The sequence below is a fragment of the Phoenix dactylifera genome, chromosome 12, assembly GCF_051530095.1.
Source record: "Phoenix dactylifera cultivar Ajwa chromosome 12, Ajwa_hap1_PhDact_Kaust_v1.1, whole genome shotgun sequence".
NCBI lineage: Eukaryota > Viridiplantae > Streptophyta > Magnoliopsida > Arecales > Arecaceae > Phoenix > Phoenix dactylifera.
In genome coordinates, this window is record NC_143201.1 from 19104879 (window position 1) to 19127910 (window position 23032).

General features: G+C 38.5%; 1 protein-coding gene across 2 annotated transcripts; it reads left to right on the forward strand.

The window, feature by feature from the left end:
- The first annotated feature begins 4498 nt into the window (after nt 1–4498).
- Nucleotides 4499–21649, forward strand: LOC103700374 (defective in cullin neddylation protein AAR3-like). Of its 2 annotated transcripts, XM_008782322.4 has the most exons (9): nt 4499–4754; nt 5903–5987; nt 6680–6731; nt 6859–6934; nt 7052–7134; nt 10525–10621; nt 10720–10765; nt 20793–20884; nt 20987–21649. In XM_008782322.4, the coding sequence occupies exons 1-9, from the start codon at nt 4697–4699 to the stop codon at nt 21322–21324; spliced, it is 927 nt and encodes a 308-aa protein (XP_008780544.3). In that variant the 5' UTR covers nt 4499–4696; the 3' UTR covers nt 21325–21649. The 2 variants fall into 2 exon arrangements, with proteins under 2 accessions (XP_008780544.3, XP_088564928.1); XM_088708802.1 differs by lacking the exon at nt 5903–5987 and having other exon boundaries at nt 4543–4754.
- The last annotated feature ends 1383 nt before the right edge of the window (nt 21650–23032 follow it).

Below are 23032 nucleotides of genomic sequence, written 5' to 3' on the forward strand. Positions count from 1 at the left end.
TTTTGTTGACCACTTGATGCATGGACTAGGGGCCTCCAAATTACATAATCTTTTGTGTATAAGCAATTTGCTGGTAGTAGATTACATGCCATGTGAGACCCCCATCATCCAATCTAAACTTAACCGGATCTGAGTGGAGATCTGCTTGAATGTAGCTAAGTGTTTCTATATATGCGTGCATGCGCATGAAGATACGTATGTTTGTATGTACATATGTATGCCATGCATGCACACAATTATGCTTTGTAAGGGTATGATAGTGTGTCTTAGAATGCATCAGCACTGAAGAAGAATACCTTAATGCGTAGCATATTTTAGGATAAGTAAATTGTTTATGAGTATCAGATCACTTGCTTTATTTCATGAAATCTTTGTACTAAAAACTTCAGTTAAAGAATATCATCCACCATACTGTTGAAAGTTCTAAACAGAGAACCTTATCAGCAACACCATTTTTTTAATTTGACTAATCTAGATGTAAAACTGTTACATGTTTGTAAACACAAGTGTAACAAGTGTTCCATCTTCATTTTTTGATGGAAATCAAACTTTTGACCTTCCCTTTCTGATGAATCTTCCACCATACATGCCACTGCATATTGACAATCTTCTCAACTAAATTGTTAGTTGCATGTTCCTTCTTTTTTCTGGGAGTATGGGATCATCTCCCCATTTCATTTGTGGCTTTGCCAGCTCTGAAGGCTCAATATTATCTGGCTCATTCATCTGATGATTGTCAAGCATAACTATTCAGAAGCTTAGAGGAATGCCTCGCCCGCATGATCATTGATTCCATTCATTTTGAATTATGTTAGATGCTTTGATCATGTTTCGTCGAAAGTGGTTGCTTCTAGCAGACCTACAAATCCATTGTTCTGAGCTTGATTTCTGACAATCTCTCCTGTATTAGTGCCAGAAGGACTGTGCTTGCATCACTTCCTAAGTCTTCTTCCTTCACATTCATCTACCAAGCCCTTCATCCATGCAGTTATTCATCTTTCTCTAACTTTAACACGATAGTTGATATATTAAAGTTTTGTAGGCTGGTGAGGAGTATCGACACTAAAAACTTTATCCCATTAATTAGCTAATTGTTTTATTTGCGTTGCTCGGTGATGCTGTACATGTGATGCCTCCCTGTTATTTCTTCTCACGGCCAATGGTGGAAACATGCTGGACTTTTGTGAGGCTTCTTATAATGATAACCATCAATGATACGGCAATAAGTTGTGATTGATTTATGTCAGTTTTTGCTGATCATGCTTGCCATGAATTGCGTTCTTTGCCAATGTTTCAAGTCATCGGCTATCACCATAAGCTCCTCTAGATCCTTGCACACAAATACTATTTATTTCATATGAACCCCTCTTCTTTTCCCTTCCTGTTTTTTTGGGTACGAAGGAGGGTTCTGAGAACATAAAAGTTAAAAACAGCATACAGAAGTACAAATAAATTACAAACAGGTAACATGTAGACAATTGAATATACAATTGAAGCCCTTGGCTTACAAAACATACCTTTTAGGTTTTTGCTGCGCATGGCCACAATTTTAGCCCGTTGTTTGAATTGCGTAATTGTTACATTTCATTAGAAATATCTTCTCACTTCTCTCATGCATCCTTTTAGCATTGTCATCTCAGTCAAGAACATTTTACATAGAATATTTGCAGGGTTAAACACTTTGAGTCTCAGAGCATTTCTTTGATTCTTTTTTCTATCATTCAGGTTGATTAACACACCATCTGCAAATTATGCGGGTGAGAAATGGATATGTCACAACTTTTGGCTTTACTTGAGGATTTTAAAATTATAGCATAATTGTGATATATAAAAGTGAATGCCTAGTTTCAAAAAATTAAAATAAAATAGGCCTTTTTTTATACGTATCCTTGCAAATATGGTTTATCGTATGTTTATCTTCAAAAAAGTTATTATTTGGATATATACTTCTTAATTTTGTTTTTTGTTTTTGTAAAATTATCCCTTCCACTAATTTTTGACTAATGGTGTTAATAAATAATTATGTATAAAAATAATATTAGCCTTTTTATATTAATTCATCTAAAAATTTATTAAAAAATAGAGAATAATATTTTGTACACCTAAAGTGGTTATTTGTAATATTGTTAGTCAAAAAAATCTAATGGGAGAAGTATCATTGCAAAAATATGATGATTTGAGAGGTCATATGCATGGCAGCGTGCTTCATTTAGGTGATCGGATTTAGGGTTTCTAAGGAGATTGGTTTGGCTAAGATCTGTCTTCTTCATCAATTGTAGTCTCTATTTGATTTTGAAAATCATTGGGGAAACAAAGTAGGAAGAGAGTGGAGATGGAGAAGAGGGGAGGAATACTTTGGATCCAAACTTTTCTTCTTCTTAGAATTAGAAGTTCAATACACATCTCTTTCTAAATCTTTCTCACTTCAAGCAAACAATACAGAACAAACAATTGTATTACATTATATTCTCTTGCTTAGAATATGGTGCATAACATTATATAACTATATAGAGAAATTGCTCGAATAAAAAATTGACCCACTTAATAAAGTAGTTGGACTCTTGCAATATAAGATAAATTGTACCACTTGGGTGCAAGTCAAGTTTCTTAGGATGTTTTGAATTTAATTGCCGTAATAATGAGTAGCTGCATTTGAATCTCTTTCCTTTACATTAACCCTTAGTACCTTTTTGATCCTCTACTAGGTATCATGATTCTCACATGCAATTCTATTTTGATCCTCTACTAGGTATCATGATTTTTGAATTTTTGATGTGCACAAGCACAATGAGTATCACTGTTGTGGCCCTAATGAATAAAGAAGTGCCAACACACTAAGCAATTATATGCCATGTCACATATTTTGGAACTTAATTAGCATTGCTCTTGGCTAGTTTCAAAAGGTAGGTGATATCATGATGAAGGCAACATCATAAGGACCGAGATGAGCACGTAAGTTTGTTGTAGTGAAATTCAAGAATATTGAGCTAGACAATACTACCACCTTGCCCTACTCCTTATGAGAATTTGCATGATATAAAATCTTGCAGTAAGATTGCCTGTCTATAAGATTTTTCCTCACAAAGCTTAAAATAATTAGAGGAGAGAGAGATGATACAGAAGTGTTAGTGTCAAATTCTTTCTCTCTTTGGAGTTTGCTTGATAATCAAAAAGGCATACATGCTGATATTGTCAAGTTCCATTTTTTCCTGCAAATTATGTGATAGTGAAGGTGCACGCTCCCTTTTCACTAGAGAAATAAAGCCTCTGAAGCTCCAATCAGTATCTTGGATTTGCTCTCATGATAGTATACTTAAATATCAAACCATTAACCTCAACTTCTAAATTAGCTGAAAGGCCAAATGCTATCTTGTAGAGAAATTGCATGTAGATCCCAAAGACCGACACTAACATCTTCTTGAGTTTGGCTTGAGATTGATGCCACTAGGCACGGTTCTGACCACAGGAACATAAGCTAACAAATGATTTAAAGTTTCGAGTTACATTTATATCCTATGAATGATTCTCCATAATAGTTGTCTGGGAGAACAACTTGGCACCTTCATGGGCGTGAATTTGTGATGGTACATACACGGTTGTAACTTGTTCCTCCCATCTTGGTTATTAGAGCCTCAAGCTTGGCCTGATTTTAGACCCAGCCATGATTTTAACACGAGCTCAACCTAACCCATAGAAATATTAGACCAACCTTCTTATAATGCCGGTTGGCTCGAGCGTGCCGTTGTACTACCCTAGCTCAACATGCATCTCTAACTCGCATGTTGGACTCCATAGCTTTTCCATTACATATGGAGTAGAGTTTGCGAGGGAAATAAAGCACCTAAAGTGTAGAAAGAATGTCCAATTAAATGAAATAATACCGGGGCTTTGTATATTTTTTGCTAAAAAATAGAATGAGCCGTAATTAGGTACGATCAAGCAAACTTTGAACTCTAACCTTGGGCTTGAAATTCAACTCAATGGCACCCCTAGTCTTAGATTGAGCTTGAATATAATTTTTTCCAAGTCTAAATACCTGGTTCAATTTCAAGCTAAGATCAAATAACAGTCTCTAAAAAAAAAAAAAAAGTTTCGCCCCACCCAATGCTTTGTTGACCTAGACGAGCATCAAGTTGCGCATGCTTTTTGGGAGGCGAAAATGGCTGCAGACTGAGTCGCCTCCTATGTTGCACGATATTGCGAGGAGTTCTTGTGGACGTCCATAGCAAAGCTTCCGTCCTCATTGTACTCTTTACGTTCTTTTGATTTGGTAGGATGTACTCACGATAGGCTATATGCGCTGCCGTTTAAAAAAAAAAAAAAAAACACATCCCCCCAATAATCGTATACCTACATCGAATCAAATCAAATCACGACCGTACAAAGGATGTATCATGAACCGTCCAACTTAAACGGTTCTGATCATCCCAACCTTTCCTTGCACGTCTGTCTTCCGTACAAACCCCCCCCCCCCCCCCCCCCTTTTCAGCTCCCCGGCGGCCGACGATATAAAATCCCTCACGTGAGGGAGGGGATAACCTCGAGTACGCTTCGCCACCAACGTCACCACCGCTTCTCCCGTTCGAGATCGGAGGGCGAGAAAGGGGGTTTTGGTCCTCCGCTTCCATCTAGGGTTCCGGTTCTCGCGATCGAGAACCCTTCTCGGAACTCTAGCTCGTGGATCCCTCGCCGATCCATGGGCTTCTCCTCTCCCCACCGGCTCGATATCTTCGAGATCTACGCGAGATACTGCGGTGAGCGGCTGGACGCCTCTTCTTGTCTCGACTTCTTCTCCTTTTCTTTCTATCATTTCTTTTTCGGGATTGGATTTGGTTTTGCTTTTCTTTTTGTTTGATGTTCCCGGAATTTGAACGAGCGTGCGGTGTTTTGGATGGTTTTGTTGCGAATCTTGCTTCTTGATGAAGAAATTGGTGCCCTTGTTGGGCCGGTGGAGGTGCGTTAGGGCTTTGGGTACTCTTGGGGCTGTACTTGATGTGTAGAGGTGGAAAGTTCATGTCTTGGAGATGTGGGTTGTGTAGAGGAGGTTTGATGATTAAGTGGAGCAATACAAGATGCAATTTAGTGTTTGACATGCTAACTTTTGTTGATGAGAACTTGAAATGGAACAGTGCGGGTTGATAGGTTGATGAAGGATTTTTGGGCAACTTGGTTGAGGAACCACATTTATATTTTAAGCCACAACAATCCTGATTGAGTTATTCACGGAAAACAAATTGGTTTTTTGGAGGGTTTATTGGCTTCTTTATGCTGTCAAACATAAAAGAATTTGATAGATTTTTAGTCAATTAAATATATTATATAGGTGGCCTGAATTTAAGTGGATTACTAAAATTTCCACTTTCAAGAACAACAGCTATCAGTAATTGAAGCCAGGAATGAGCAAGTCTTATTTAAGTAGCTTCTTCGTGTTCTACAGCTCTAACCTCTTACATTTTATAACCTGTATGTTGGATATGACCTTTGACCTTTTGTTTTATATATTTTTATACTGTCTATATGCAATGCTGCCACCCAATTGTCACTATTTTTTTTGGATATTAAGTGAAGTACAAGATTTGGAGTCTTTCATTTTTCATGTTGAGCTTAGAAGACATTATTTTATATAAATCAATTGTTTTTGCTGTCATACTGTGAAGCATGCTTTTTTGTCGTGAAACACAGGTTTGAGAGCAGTAGTTATATGTCTTGATGGGTAATGCTGGAGCCCAATTATAATTCATGTGTGGATGCATCCAAACGCCTGTTTTCTCTTTTATTGTGTCATATCAATTTGACTTGATCATGTGCATCCTATATTCCCATACAATGTCGGAACACTAAAAATTGTTGTTGAGGCATTTCATTTCTTACTGAATTTTTTCTTGATTTTATTCAACTATAGATATTTTATCAAGAAATGACCATGCTACCTCAAAGGAATTGTTGGCTGTGCTTTCCAAATCATTGGAGTGTAGAGGGCAAGCAGGGTATGTCCTTTTGTTGGGATATGTATAATCTTCAACATTATATTTACATATTCATTTTTTATATCTACATTTTGTAAGCTCTTAAATGAGGAGACCAAGCCTTTGCACTGTTTGAGCATGTTTTTATGTGTACATGATCAAGTGTGCGTGCCCATGTGCATGGTAGGTAGTCATGTGACAAACTTATTTATAACTTGGGTGGTCATTTTCATCACACCACGCTCAACATAGGTCCAGCATGGGAACCTGAGCTATTCAATAAAATGCCCTTTATGCTGTTCATCACCAGAAATTTTGCCGAGTGAAAGACCTAGATCATCAGTCACTACTTCTGTTTTAAATTTCAAAGAGGTATCGTGATAAATGATCAAGCGTAATAACCACATATTAACCAGTGCAAGTTTTGCTGTATACAGTCTAGTCAGTAGTGTTGATACAGGGCCTTATTGGAATCCAAGCTGGTCGATGGATGACGGTGCAGCCCATAAGCATGTTTTGTGTTAGAATTATTATACTTATCTCTTCCTTCCATTGTCTTTGTTCCCATATACTATTTTTTGATCTCAGCATGCATACACATGCACCTTTGTTCTTTGCATAGCTTAGATATCACTGGGTCTATTGTGGCACTAGCTCTTGCAGAAGCTTTTCCCCCTTTCTTTCACTATCTCATCATGATCTTTGGTTTTCAGGGAGGCAATTTATAATGACCTTTACAAGCTTATGTCATGCCTTGACTTGTCTGTGAGTGTTAATTATTTTGTTATGTTTCTTGGAAGACTATCAAGCTTGTAGTTAATTTGCTGGGTTTTAATTTGCTACCTACTCTTACTGTACCTATAAAAATTCATTACTGGTTATTATATTGCAGGTAGATTCTCGTAATTTCAATTGCTTCTATGATTTTGTCTTCTTCTTTTGCCGTGAAAATGGGCAGAAGAACATCAGTAAGATTATTTCTTAGATCCTTTTTTTAAGCAAAAAGAAAAATAACCAAGCTAATGTTCAATTTATGTTCCTTTGTTATCTTAATTAGTATTTATGTGTTTTCAAATATTTTACAGCTGTACATAGGGCCATAAGTGCCTGGAGATTAGTTTTGAATGGAAGGTTTCGATTGCTTAATCAATGGTGTAACTTTGTTCAGGTATGAAAATTTTAAATGCTTGATGAAGGCATGAGCACTCTTCAGCTGCTTTTCTTCAGTTAGTCCTTGGTGACAGCTGTAAAATTTACCCTGGTTTCTTATACATCTGAGCTTATATATGTTCTTTTAACTTTTTGGGTCACTTGACTACCTTCTTGTCATCACTGCTTCCATATAAAATTTTCTACAAAAATTGGGGACATCTGATTGAGTTTCTGCCGTAAGGACCGGTGTGAAATTTTCAGCCCAGTTGATTTTTTAAGAAAATCGATGTTTGAATAAAATCAAACAGAAAACCTTTTATTAAAAAAGTATTTCCTGTAACTAACTTCCATTATCTTCAGAATTATATGTTCTGTTAATGGAATATTCGAATGCACTTTGTAAGTTTTGGCATGAGTTTCTACCATCCTACCACATATTCTTATAGGAAAACTTTAATTGAAATCCATTTGGGAAAATATTTTAACTGGAAATACTTAGGGTTATTGTCCAACATTTAATTATTGATTGAAGTGGATGTAGAGTTGATGGATTATTTGAAAGAGTTTGAGAATTTCTGTCACGAGATTATATTGCATTACCGGTTTTGGAAAAAGCAACCGCATGGAATTGTTGGAAGAAAACATACTAGAGGGTCTTGTTTACAAAGGGACTGCCAGATATCACTCTATTGATTCATACACATTTGTAGAGTCTCTACTAAAGTTGCAAAATGTTGATCCGTTGGAGCGGTAATATGAACAGATAAGTCTACCTCATTTTCTTTATATTTGTAAGTTTACTATAGAGTTGCTCAGCGGGCGGGCTGGGTTGGGCTTGATTCGGGCCGGCTTGGCCTAAGGTGCCATGTCATTTAGTTAGGCTCGACTCAGCCTCTAGGCTTACTTCCTAGACCCGAGCCCACTACTTATCGGTTTCTTCTGGGCTAGGCCCTCGGGCCTCCTTGTTTTGGCTCATTAGCTTGGGAGGAGGGGTTGCGAGAGATGGCGGCCATGTGGAGGGCGGAGGCGCCAAGGAAAGTGTTGAGCTCGACGATGGTGAGGGGGCGAACCGATTTGATGATGTCGCAGAAGACGAGGTTGGTGGAGCCCTAGTTGAGGGTGCGGTTGGCGGTAGGTAAAGAAGCGGGAGGAGTTCGTGCGGCGGCAAAGGCAAAGGCGGATGCGGCGACGATGTGGAGGCAAGCACCCAAGATTATCCCCATCAAAGACCCAAGCTAAAAGCTCTGGCCATTCTTCCGCCACCAATGACCTCTTCATCGTCAACAAAAAATTTTCAAATCGTGTCCCCTTTCAAACCTAGTGTTCAGACTTTCAGAGTCTCGATGGTGGCACCGACACCGACACCAACAGTGGAGATGATGAAGGCCAATATGAGTCCACGAGCTTAGTGGCCCTGAGGAGCTCTGCTTTTCCTTGTTAAATTGGTCTCTACTATTTTCCAATCAACGACGTCGGGGAGGGGGGTTGGTTTGGAGCGGTGGTGGGGGCAGGGAGGGGAGGAGGGCGAGAGGTGGGGGAGGGGTTTGAGGGAGTGGTGGGAGAGGGATTGGGGAGGAGATGGGAGGATGGATGGGCACGCAGAGGGAGGAGAGGGCGACAAAGATGAGGTGAAGATGACGCGGATTGAGGAAGATGATATTTTATATTATATTTTCTGTTATGTAATATATAATATAATATAATATATAGTACATATTATATTATATAAATATTGGGTTCGGGTTGGGCTTGGGTCAGGTCGATGTAAATCAAAATTCGGCTTGTTTAATGGGTGGGCTCAAATTTCAGGCCTGACCTGATTCTCTAGGCTTAAAAACTAGGCCCAAGCTCATCTAAAATGGGCTGGGCTTGAGCGGGCTTGGCGACTCATCCGGTATTTGACCGGCTCTAGTTTTAGTATTGATTGATCCGATTGGGGGGAGGAATAGTCCCTCAACCCCTCAAGTCGAATCTATCAAAAATAATGAAAAAATGGAAAAGATTGGCGAAAGTGGGGTTTACGTCCTTTTTTGCTTTCATTGATGATTCATAAATTGAAATACATAATCTCTATTTGTAATAGTGAGGTCTATGTTTGCACAGTTCTAGTCGGATTCCTCTTAGACATGATTTGTAGAAATAAGGTCAAAAAAGCTAAAGCCTTATAGGAGATAGATTTCGACTCCTACATCAATTTTGCCTACTATCGCTCTACCTAATTCTTCTTGTATTGTGAGATATGTCTGGTCAAAGTTTTTTCTAAAAAAAATTCGGTTTGACCGACCCATTTTCGAACCCAAATGATGGAATTTGGATCTATTCGTTCGTTGTGTTGCACTCCTTAGGGGGTGGCGTGATGTGGTAAATCTCGAAAAATTATCAAATTCAAAAAAGATCATCTCAATTGGGCGTTGTATGGCCAATTTGTGGCTTCCGAAAGTTTGGCACATGTTTCGGCTTCCAATGTGGCGGATGTCGCTCATGTACCTTATCCAGCCCTACTCGCAGTGGCCAAAGTGATCACATCAAGTTTGATGAAGGTAGGGGGATTTAGCTCTTGCTACATCAGTGTTGAAGGTAGGGAAACACCTGCTTCCCCATCTTGTGGTTGAACCACTTAACTTTGTTTGAAGATGATTTCCAGCTTTGATCTTCTTTGCCTTTGGATCCCAGTGAACCACTCTCCTCACTTTCGCATTTAGACTTCATGGTAGGGATGCTCCTCACCGTTCGTCCTTGCTGATGATGACGACATTGACTTCTCCTTGATCTTAATCTTGGTAAATCAATATGTGGAACCAAGGGGCAAGATCTTGGTCTATCAAGAGTGGCATCAGTTTCTTGTATCATCATCACAAATTTATTGCAGGCATTAACAAGTCGCTCTGCCTATACAGCAGTTGCAAGGTCTATATATCCTTGCATTCTAGAAGCATTGATCATGAATTTCTTCCCATCTTTTACGAGATGATACTTCTTCTACCATCCATAGAAGACTGCATCTTGATCCCATACGTATGAACTCCTAAGGATGACTTGGCATACATCCAAAGAACTACTTCACATATCACCTCATCAATGTACCTTTCATAAGATTTGCTATTAGCTATTAATCATTTGAACATTAGTAATAGACTTTTAAAATTGAATGTGAAATTTTACAGTGATTTACAATGTTGAAATGTTTCCATTCTCTAGTCAGTAGCATCTGAGTTATGTTCTAAATTCTGTAATAAATCCTGATAGCTTTTGATAAAAAAGGAGAGATGCATACGGATACACAGAGACAAACATACGTATTGTTGGCCTGTTAATCTGGGACCCCAAAACAATTAAGTTTGCTAAACACCTTTTTTATTTATTCATTTATGTCTTTATTTTATTATTATTATTTTTTTGAACTTAGGAACATCAACGTCATAATATATCTGAGGATACATGGCAACAACTCCTGGCCTTTAGCCGATGTGTAAACGAAGATCTTGAAGGTTATGATCCGAAAGGTAATCATGAAGTGTTAAATTGTCATAAGTTGTCTCTTAATGTGATATGCTATCAGAAAATCCTAAAGCATGATTAAACTCCTTTGTTTTTTTGCTAGGTGCCTGGCCTGTTCTGATTGATGACTTTGTTGAGCATATGTACAGGTTTGTCTTCCTTCTCCAATTGATGACTTTGTCTTCCTTCTCCAATGAACTTTGTATGATGTGGTGAATGCCATATAGACTTCCTTCTACAATACCACCTTTAATGATTTTTATTTTTTACTTACACTAGTTTAATTGTTAATGCTATTTATCTGGAGCTATTGCTGCCTAGGATGGGACTTAAACAGAGTATCCTTTGCCTTATTTTGTTTCACATGGCTTGAAAAATTATATATCATCAAGCAAAATCTTACATCTGACACAGTGTATCAACCCCTATCACGAGCAACTAAATTTGTCTGGGAAAATCTGCAGAAGAGAGATTATGTATTTACAGAGCAATTCTTTGGATTTTGAATTGCTGTGAACTTCAGCCGAAAAAATCTTGACATTAAAGTGTGTTGAACTTGATTGCTTCAAAGAAATGAAAATCCTATATACTTTGACTTACTGCAGGCTTGCATTGTTTTAAATCAGAGCTTTTTCATGAGAATAGGTCCAATTTTTTGTACTGAGAATTCTAACTTCCATCAAATGAAACAGAAGACAAAGCATATAGTTCATCCTGAAAGTGTTTGTGAGTTGTTAGAACATCAACACAAATGCAATCTATATTTGATACAGAATGAGTTGCCATCAATACAAGCTGCTAGCTTTGTATGCATCTGTTGCTTGTCTGCTGTGCTTTTTGTCTGCCATCCAATAGTCGTAATACAGTATTTAATATGCATATGAATGTGAGTCTATTATTATAAGAGCGCTTTAAAATTGTAAAATGACCAAAATACCTTTATGTATAGTTGGTGTTTAAGGGTCTTAAGATAATTGCATAGTTTGGTCTGTATGCAGTGTTGTTATAGAAATATTAAGGGGCTTGATATGGGAAGCCATTATATTAACTGTGTCCAGGAGATTAGGATCATGCATATACATTTGATTATGTGTAAATATGGAGGTTAGATTTAGGCTCATACTGGAATCTCTAATGATATCCAAAACCATTTTTGATACTTACAAAACAACCATTTGAGGTTAGTATGAAGACACAAGCCTGAGCCTTCATTCAGTAAAATGCAAATACGCTTCCAAGTATTTGGGATATTTGCATGGTTAATACTCAATAGTTATATGCATTGGGCAAGTATTGTAACCCATTTGATTTAACCTTGCCTATTTGAATTAACAGATCAACTTGCTATCGGACATTTTTTTCGATTTGACATGACACTATTCCAAAAAAAAATTCGACATATCTCACTTTATTATGATTATGAGAATCGATCCTACTCCTTCTAGTCCTATGGTTTCCACACTTGAAGAAAAAAACCTAGGGTATCGCTCAAATTATTGGCCCAGTATTGGATCTCGTTTTTCTCCTGGGCAAATGCCTAATATTTATAATTCTTTGGTAGGTAAGGGTCGAGATACTGTCGGTAGCAAATAAATGTGACCTGTGGGGTACAACAATTATTAGAAAATAATTGATAGACGAGAGAGGGAGAGGCAGTTGTTTCATTTGTTGACCCGAAAGTAGGTACTACTCCATAATAAGAAGCGCATGAAGCACAAAGAAGAATGATGTAAGCTTGGTTAGCTAGAGCGGGAACAAAAGATGCGAAGGCGAGGGCTATGGCCAGAGCCCCCATGGATTGATATAGAACACCCCATACACTATTGTCGATCTGCCAACACCATAAAGCGGGTACTGAGGCATTTGAACCGAAGCTTTCTGCAGTTTGATACTCAAGCTTTAGTAGCCGATAGGAGGTGGACCATAACTTGTTGACCATGCAAAAAAAAATCTGAGGGCAAAGGCACCATGGAAAGCAAAGGCTCGGGCTCAAATGGTCAGAAAAAAATGCACCGGGTTTCAGTGGTTTTCGGCTTGCTGCTTTTGATGCAAAAAAGACAAAATGGGATTGGATTTCCGGAAGGAAGGTTAGATACCTGCTTGTAATTTTGATTGAAATGGGATAGTCTTCAAACTCCCGAGATGCAGTCTAGACTACGGGCTCTTCCCTTTCTGATTGGATTGACTCGGGGAAGGGTCAATTTAACCTCCTCCTAAGTATGCTTCACGGCCACTCATTCATCTTGACCAAATAGTAGAATCTATCTTTCAATGATTTTTTTCTCCGCTAATCACCCCTTCCTAACTAGCCCGCCCGATCGATTGTCGGTTGATCGGTGAATGAATAGGGGTTGAGAAGGTTTGAATTTGTCAAAATGTATCGTTTGTTTTCTTTGTCAAACAAAATTGATCAAATGGATCTTTTCGTTCTAATACTCTATCCAAGAGTTATTAGTGTTTATCAAATATGTTCTTATCTAACGAAAGGACGTGAGCTGGGTTCAGAACATCGTGAGACAGTTTGGTCCATGTCCAGTGCAGGCGTTAGAACATCGAGAGGGTCTTTTTCTAGTACGAGAGGACCAGAAAGGACGCACCTCTAGTGTACCAGTTATCGTGCCTTCGGTAAATGCTGGATGGTCAAGTGTGGAGCAGATAACTGCTAAAAGTATTTTTCTTAAGTAAAGTACTTTTTTTAAATGAAAAACTAGATTTTCTAGTTCTTATGAACCGAACTCATTGAAATTTCATCCTCTTCTTTTTGTCGGGCGTATTTCTCAAAATCTTCCAAGATCACAAGCGGAATGCTAAGCAAGGGAGGGGAGGCTGCGAGCGGAGCATCGAACAAAAAGAAGCAAGCAGGGGAGAGCAAACGTGTTGCCAGACCTTGTCATTATGAAAACTTCCCAAGCATCACCTAATTTCTTCAATAATAGCTCTTGTATCCTAGGTCGGTTCCACAAGCTCATTTATCATGTTGGCTAGAGTTAGCCATATGATTAGCTCTCACTCTCTCCAAAAGTTCCTCTAGAAGAAAGTTTCTCCATACAACGACATTAGAAGAAGACCTCCGAAAATTTGCTCTAGTCTGCAGCCTAATTACATTTCCTATATACATGGTGACCTTGTCATTATGAAAAGCTTCACAAGCAACACCTAATTTCTTCAATAATAGCTCTCGTATCTCAGGTTGGTTCTACGAGCCCATTTATCATGTTGGCTAGAGTTAGCCATCTGATCAACTCTCACTTGCTCTAGAAGTTCCTTCGGAAAAAAGTTTCTCCATACAACAACATTAGAAGACCTCCGAAAATTTCTTGTTCAGTTAGCTGCCTGATTACATTCCTTATAGATATGGTGACCTTGTCATTACAAAACCTTTCCAAGCAGCACCAAATTTTCTCAATAATAGCTCTCATATCCCAGGTCGATTCCATGAGCCCATTTATCATGTCGGCTAGAGTTCACCATCTGATCAGCTTACTTGCTCCAAAAATTTCTCCAGAAAAAAGTTTCTCCATCCAACAACATTAGAAGAACTTCAAAAATTTGCTATCTAGTCAGCAGCATGATTATATTTTTCTATAGACATGGTGACCTCGTCATTATGAAAGCCTCCCAAGCAGCACCTAATTTCCTCAATAATAGCTCATATCCCAGGTCAGTTCCATGAGCCCATTTGTCATGTTGGTTGAAGTTAGACATGTCATTATCTCACTCCAAAAGTTCTTTTGGGAAAAAGTTTCTCCATACAATACCATCAGAAGATCTAAAATTTGCTGTCTAGTCAGTAGTTTGATTATATTCCCTATAGACACGGTGACCCTGTGATTATGAATGCTTCCCAAGCAGCACCTAATTTCATTAATGATAGCTCCTGTATCCCATGTCGGTTCCACAAGCCCATTTATCATGTTGACTAGAGTTAGCCATCTGATGGTTTATCACTCGCTCCAAAATTTCCTCTGGGGAAAAGTTTCTCCATACAACAACATTAGAAGAACTTTGAAAATTTGCTGCTCTTTAGCTATCTTATTGTGAAGACCAAGAAGTGAGTTATTTATACCAAGCATTCTTCTTAAAGCCAGATCCAATCTCCTGGTCCTTGCGAAAAGGAAAAAGAATTTTACGTTCCTCCTTTCGGAAAGGGAGGATTTGGAAAATCCTTTTGATTGTTGCTTTCTCCAGACCTCTAGAAAAAGCATGAAAAAAAGGCTCAAATGGTACGATCCCTCCATGTCACCAGAATGAAAGAGGCAATCTCATAGTTCCTCGTCCTTAGGAATTCTTCAAGCTCTAACAGATGGGACTAAATTACTTTTTAAGGTGGACCTACTCCTATCTAGAAAAGATATTCATTTGTTTATTATCGAACCATTTACAATAGTCATATCAATTCTACTAAGTTATTTAGTAATTTCTTTTGGGTATTGCCTTGTTTTAGGTGATCTCAGTATAGGTGTTTTCTTTTTGGATCACCATTTCAGGTATTGCCCGTATTGGGCTTTTTATGTTAACATATGGATCGAAAAAAAATATTCCTTTTTAGGTGGTCTACGAGCTGCTACTTCAGAAATTTTTCTTGATCAATCCTTTTGCCCCTTATTCTTGAGAATCAGAAAGATCTCTTTTGAGTTTGAATTTGTTCATTTGGAATTCGGGCTCTTCTATCATCTACTTTTTTTCTTATTTGCATATTTTTTTGCTAAGATTTTTTTATAATTAATAATTGATTCCGATTCACCAATTCTTATCTCTTTCGAAAAGAACAATAAAAATTAATAACAAAAAAATAAAAAAATAACAAATTATATATATAAGAAGTGGCAAAAATTGGAATAGAAATATCATTTGATTTATCGATTTTTCAAAAAAAAAGCGAAGTTCTATCATTGTGTGAGAAATAGGAAATTCATGAAAAATGCAACCCCCTAGTGGTTCAAACAAATTCACTTTCTTTCTCATTCATTCTATTGTCGTCTTTTAGTGACCTTTTTCGGGATTTGGCAATACCACAATCGGCTTCCTTCTGATGATTCGTTGTCTCCTCCTAGATGCTGTTATGGTAGTCGTCCTAGAGGGTGCGGACCTCCGCCATACCACCTAATGTTCCGGGGGATAATTCTCCTTCACCTTCCTTCACGCATTGTACTTAATTAAATAATCTAAAACATAGGATCTTGAGTACTATTTGGAATTCTAAAGAATTACATAGAGGGGCCATTGAGCAGCTCGAAAGGGCCAGGACTCGCTTACGGAAAGTGAAAATAGAAGCAAATGAGTATCGAATGAATGGATACTTTGAGGTAAATCGAGAAAAAGAAAATTTCATTAATGCCACTTGTGACACGTTGGAATGATTAGGTCCGACTCATAAATTTTTTTAGGATCGGCCGACTCATCCTTGGAATCCGAAAAGAAAGCAGAGACAACAGATTGCTTTGTCGGTAAGCCTAATTGTGATGTCATCATGGTCAGAGTTCATATTGGTACCCATTTGATTGATCATCTAAAGTTAATGACTAAGCCTCTAAGTCAAGGTTAGTTAAGACATATCAACTTATTTAGAGTTTATATTCTGTTAGCTACTTAAGCTATGGTTAGAGTTCCTCTATGAACTCATTTGACTAACCATCTTAGGGATCACAACTCAGATGAAGGTTTATTGAATCAGGTCTCAACTAGCTTGAGTAAAGGATCACTATAGGTCAGATTTATGCCTGATTGTGGCCTGGCTGAGATGAAAGTTCTTATCTCAGTCCATCTGATGCAATTATTCTGATAACTTGGCCATGCATCGAACTTAACGAAGTTTGGGTTTGGTCCCAAGTCCACTTTCATGAATCTGGGTGTTTATGTTCTAGTCTGACCCAAAATGGATCATCTTGGGCTTTGGATAAGGTCAGGTCTGAGCCATCTTTTAAAATGTTAACCTAGTGAAGCCAAATGTCCTTTTTCTTAAAAATTATGACTGTCATTAGCCATTTTGAAGCTCTAGCAGAAGCTCCTTTGTTCAGGAACCCATCATCAAAGTTTTGGACTGGCTCCATAGCGGCGTCTTTTCCATTTCTGAACTCATGATGGGGGTTGGTCTGTACCTGAGAATAGTCCTACGGGATCAAAGTTGTTAAGTCTCAATAGGGCACATATGATCCATGTAAGCCTGGTTTTGGTCTTGAAACCTGCTTGAGCATATGTTTGATGATTAAATATTCACCATGGTCCTGAGAGATCATAGGCTTCACTCTTGAAATCCACATTTCTTTGGGTTGGAAGGTTTTATTATTTGGGACTAAGGTTCGCGATCTAGGTACTAGATTTTGTTGTAGTACCATGATGATACAGTGGTCGGTACGCTTGGTATAGTGGTTGGTTGGGCATATCGACACTCGGGGCATTCCCTGAGTCTTGGTTTGGTACCGATACGGTATGATATGCTTGGTATGGGATGGTACACACGGGTAAAGCAAAATTTGCTTCACACCTTTATGCTGAGGTTGTGTGCAACCAATAAAGATACATGGAGAGCCCTATGATGCTTTGATGCTCTTGGTTGATAAAGAGCATGTATGCTTGAGCAAGATGTCACCCATTGAGGCAAGCTATGTAAGCACCATTATCATCTTCATTTAGCAGATGATTAGCAATAATCATGGTAATCACCTTAGTGGCCTCAAAAAGATATCGAGCTGAGGCGTGCTTGAAAGAAAACCTGCCATACAAGTGAACTGGAGAATATGATAAGGGTGGGGAAGGGGAACCCCACCTTTGTCTTGAAATCCTGTCTGCACTTCATCCTTCAAGAAAAGGAGGTTTATTCTTTTTGATGGCTGCATACAGTATTGTGGCCATTGGGGAAGGGGGGGAGATCAATCCCTTCCTCAATGGAAGCCTCTCAACATGGAAGAACAAAACATGAGTCTTTCAATGTTGGAAGGATCTCCAATGGCATAGCATTGGAAAGAAGAGTTTCATAGCCTCTCAACATTGGACCAAGGAGAGGAGTGAGAATCCTCAGATGGCTGCCTCTCAATGTGATAGAGGAGATTAGCAACCTCTCGAGTCTCAATGTTGGAAATGCTTCTCTAGCGCAGCCCTAAACACTTGAAAGTTGTCCCTCATGCAGTCTCGTAGCATGGGAAGGAGAGTTGCAAAGGCAGACGCTCAATGTGGGAGAGAAGAAAATCCCTAGAAGATGCTATCATCCTTTTTATAAATAGGACCAGTGGGATATCTCTGTAGAAGGTTTTATGTTCGATATTAGGAACTGATTGGGGGCAGATTATATGGATAGAGGAGCTGTGAGTTGCACGGCTATTAAGTACCTATTATGCAAATATCCCGGTCTAGATTTCATGCGTAATCAATAGAATCTGAAGGCTCAAATTCAACTTCACACTCTTTTGCTTGTAGTGCGCCATATGGTGTGAAATCTGGTGAGCGGTCGCAACTGGAATGGACCGATGTGGTATTCCAATTGATTTTCATTTGTTACTGAGCCACCGCTGCAGCTTTTATGGAATGGAGGAAAAAATAGTGTCCTAGTGATGGACTCTTGTCTGCATGTACAGAATTTGAAGATCCCGCCGTCAGTTTCCTTCTAGGCTGTGGTCAGAAATAAGAGAGATGTTAATGAATGCCCCAGGAGCATCGTTAAGGTGATTGCCCCCATTAATCAGTGATAATGTGTTTTAATTCTATTGGTTATATAGCTACAATTAAATTGGCATTTTAGTTATCAACTGTCTTTTCATGTCTTCTAAGATTTTCTAAATATCTCCATCTCAATCACCAATCCACCCGTGTATTGCTCTTTTTGTCATCATACGAGCAGTTGATATTTATTTTAGTGAAGCACAATAGGAACTATGAAGTTGTTATATGGGAACTCTAATTGTGAATAAATTATATTAGGAAATACAGGTTGTTTTAAGAAGATTAAAGTTGTCCTCCAACTAAATTTTGACATGTTGTTTAAAGTAATTAGGGCATTGCTCTTAATAGATGTTCCGGAGGCATTTGTTAACAGGACCCCAAAAATAATAGAGGTGTTATAAGGTAGGAAAGACTGGTGCCTGGTGGCCTTACTTGGTTGCTCAAATTTTCTGATATCTATCATATTATCTTTGTCTGTCTTGATTACAATTTTTTTTTCCTTTTAAAGTTCCCACATGGAAGTGGGTAGCTTGATGGCCATCCAAGCCTCTGGGCTTTAGAGCGAGGGAAGGAAATCTGGCTGACTTGTTTTGATACTTTTGTTTTATGTCCCAAGGCCAAAGAATATCTATTATTTTCAAAAAACAAGCAGTCTGATCTGGCCTCTTAATCCTTTTGTTTCCCTCGTTAGTCAACTCCAACTTGACACCCTTTAATTGCAATGGCTTTGACAGGTACGATAAATAATCTCTCCTATTGCTTGTAGATGCGATGATGTATATACACCCTTGTGTGAGACTCGTGCTAGAAACTTGAATCTTGAAAAATAATGGTATTGTCACATGCTGAACTTGTCAACCTTCAAAATGGGACGTTGGATGTGTGATGTGAGATTGATGCTTATATTTGTTTATTTATATATGTGCTCGTGTGTGTTGTCCAATATGTGCTTGAAGTCACTGCAGACCCAACACTCACAGAATTAATACCTCATGATCTCGTGGTTGAATTTGTTGTACTCAGTTGATCCAATAATGCACGAACTAACATATCCAGTTGGTATAGGTCAATGGATCAGAACATTATGGAAGGTATAGTATCTACTCTAAACTAACCCAAATAAAAACTAAATAATGATACGCATCAGGCTGGGCTGCTGGGGTTAGGGGAAGTAGATATGTGAAAATCTCACCTCACCATCCCCAAAACCAGAATAGTCTTTCAGCTGCACTAGGTATATTTAAGAAAATATGTGGTTTTAATGCTAAAATGATTTGATACACATGCAAATCTAAACAAGTGAGAAAGTGAATAAAATAAAATAAAACAAAGTCAGGAGAAGGAACAAAATGTAAAGAAGTTCGTCATCTAAGGTCTCTAGAAGTGCTCTCTTTCATTCTGTTCAGGATCAGCAAGTTAACCTCTATGATATCACAAAGACACGAGGACAGTGTATGAAGGAAGCATGGATGGTAGGTGGAAATAGGTGTTCTTGGATGGATCCCCAAGTTATACTTCAGTTAAAATGTGTTTAAAATAAGAAAGAAAAATAAGCATTTGGTGCATGACAAAATAGTAGAAAGCAGAAAAAGTTATGCAAAGATAGTTAAAAATAGACCTTTAATTTGTCACAATGCTTTTTGAGCCATAAATTTTTTTTCTCCAAATCTTCATGAAAGATATTTGCATGATTGATGCACAAAAATTATGCATCAATCCCAACATTTTCTCCAAATCTTCATGATTTTTTATTTTTCAAACTTTGGTTGAGAAAAATAAATTTCATTGACATGATGCTTGTTAATTAATACCAACGCAAGTTCTTTCGCCTGAAAAGATTTTGAATTTTAAACTTCAGGAGAAAGGAAATTCAAAAACTGATGCACAAAAGTGAAAAAGATTAGATTATGTTTTACCTTTTGAGTCCTGTGAAAAAGATACTCAAAGTGAGATAGTGGGAGAGTATAAACTATCATATGTTGAGATGATCTAATCAAGATCAAACTAGTACTTTTTGGGATGCGGGAGTTTTGAACAATCTAGCTGGAGAAACTGTCGGGAAAAAAAGGTCATGTTTAAAAGATAGTCGGTCAGAACTTATCTCACTAGTCTTTTTGATAATAATTGTCTGGTTTTCTTGAAAATATATTTTTTTCATGATAACCATAAATCAATCTTAGAAACCGGGGGACATGGAAGATCATCTTTTATATGGCTATGCATCTCCTGGAGAATATGTGACTCTCTCTCTCTCTCTCTCTCTGTCCCTCTCCCGCACCCCCCCCCCCCCCCCCCCTTTCTCTTTTTAGCTGCTGCATTCTGGTTCTCGGTGTCAGCATATATGGCTGTTCTCAAGCAGCGAGATAACTACCCTGTCATGGATTTTGAGCTGTGTTGTTGGTTTTCAGTCTTCCTTGCAATCTTTTGGGAATGTTACTAGTGCCTGCATGCCTGTTCTTGCTTAACTGGAAGTTTCTTTCCTGCCATTCTTGTTTACATGATGTTCTTTTCCAAATGCAGAACTAGCCACTCCAGGAGTTGGAGAACTCGGGATTATATTTGTAGTTGTGCTGACATGGAAGCACAACCTAGCATATCTAACACTTTCAGTGGTAATATTTTTATACTTCTCTGGAACTCCAATAGTTTGAATGCAAAACCCAAATCCAGATCCCTATTTGAGCTGTTTTTATCGGTCATTGATTGCATTGCAGGATTGAATCTGCTCCCTGGATCAAAGAGGAAGTCTCCTGCAGATGCTGGTGAACACCATGAGGAAGAATCAAAGCGTTTACAGAACCCAACAAGCTCAGATCATGTGATGAAATCCAAGCGAGGGAAGCAGACTTTCATTGCTAGACCTTGGGAGTCTGACTTAGCTATGAGTCCAATTGATGTTACGGTAGATTACCATGCTGAAATGAATAAACATAGTTCACTTGGTTGTCTTCAAACCTCAGCATGTGCTGTAGAGGATAGCTTATCCAAAGGTTTCGAAGGATACCTTTCCATAGGGTGCTGTTTCCAGTTTGATCAGAAAAGCAGGGTTTGATACACATAAATATACCTCAAACCTCAGCATGAACGGTCGAGGATAAGTTATCCATAGGTTTTGAAGGATACCTTTCTAGAGGATGCTTTTTGCAGTTTGATCAGAAAAGCAGGGCTTCATACACTTGAATATACCTCCAGGAATGTTTGGTTTGAGCTCATGCTTCAATTATGAATTCCCGTGGTCTTCCCCATTGCTGCAATTTATTCTTATGGCATTAATTTTCGTCATTTGTTCATGTAAGGTATTTAAGCTTAGCAATTTTTTCTCAATGTTTGAACTTGATGTATCAATAAGTAAGACACGATCAAATCTACCTTTTTCATGAGCTTGTTTTCTCGATCTGAGTGTGAATGCATGTTGAAGTATTTCTAGACATTGTTCTCCAACCGATTCTGTGGCATTACTTAGAGGCTGTTATATTCTGGCTCACAGTAACTCTTGCTTGGTAATTTTTTCTTAAAAAGTGGTCAGTGGCCAGTCAATGTGGTTCTGTGGTCGATGGCCGAGTGTTTGCAGGGTCACTCTATTGTGTGCGCATCTCATTCTGCATAAGTTTTATGGACTAAAATCAGAGAGAGCTGTCTTAGATGCCAAGAAGGCTTTCCTTGATTGTTCCAGAATGAGTTTGATGATCACCAGGTTCCTGGCAAGAGTATTCCTTGGTGAGATAATGCCCCGGTAGTTCAGTTGCTTTCCAATCAGCTGCTTTTTTAATTCTGTTTTATTCGCCTTTTTTTTTTTTTCCTTTGTGGGAAGAGTCTCCATTTCAGCTGCTTTAAAGACTGTCGGCTAAAGTGCACTCTGAATCTCAGGTAGGCCTGCTAATGATCCAGGGCGTATTTCTGGTCATCCGAATCCCAGGCCCGCCATTGGCTGGTCGTTCAGACAGGGCCCCTGGGCAGCCTTATATCCATGTTTAAAATCTTGAAATTGGTTATTCTTTTTGAACTTGTCTGGAATGTTTTCTTGTCTATTGCTGACGAGTACTCTTGTAGCTCTTGCATCTCATTTGAACTGTGTTTTTGGAGGTGAATTGCATCAGCCGCGTCTAAGCAGGGTTGCTAATGAGCTGTTACCATACAATTTTTCAAATTTCCATGGTAATTTGAGCCAGACTTCTGGTAGTGTGTATTCCAAATCTTGGATTTACTCAACTGGAAAAGAGCATTGGCTACCTACATTTAGGTGATCTCGAATGTAGCAGGCCCTTGTTATTGATAAGGGATATATAAAGCACAACTCGCCCCTATCTCCTAAGTTAAATTCATACATGAACTGGCTACTAAAATTTCTGCTTGTTCTACTATCTTTTTCTTGTCATATAATCAGCTCTCTTCAGCGGTGTCGAAGCCAAACTCTCTTCTGGTGGGAACCAAGTTCGCACTCCGCATGCCATATGCTAGGTCACAGGTTAATTGGCCTTGGGAGAGGACAGAACTGAGAGCTCCTACAATTCTCAACAATATCAGATAATGTTGTATGAGCTTCTGAGGGGGTATAAACTATTTATGAGCCTAGAGAATAGTTTTTTTTTTCCTCCTAGAAAAAGGCATCGTAATTTCTACATTTCTCCAAAAAGAAAAGGAACAGAGTAATCTTTAAAAAGGGGGGGGGGGGGGGGGGGGGGGCGAATGCAGAGTAAATTTTTCTCCTTTTTCTCTCTTTTACAAACTAGTCTTTAGCTTATTCTATGGGGCGGCAGCAT

Bases quoted from the DNA above. Each gene is read 5' to 3' on its own strand.
- LOC103700374 (XM_008782322.4), top strand. From the start codon at position 4,697: ATGGGCTTCTCCTCTCCCCACCGGCTCGATATCTTCGAGATCTACGCG. The intron at 7,135-10,524 runs GTATGAAAATTT...TTTTGAACTTAG, and splicing joins AATGGTGTAACTTTGTTCAG to GAACATCAACGTCATAATAT. The intron at 10,622-10,719 runs GTAATCATGAAG...TTTTTTTGCTAG, and splicing joins TGAAGGTTATGATCCGAAAG to GTGCCTGGCCTGTTCTGATT.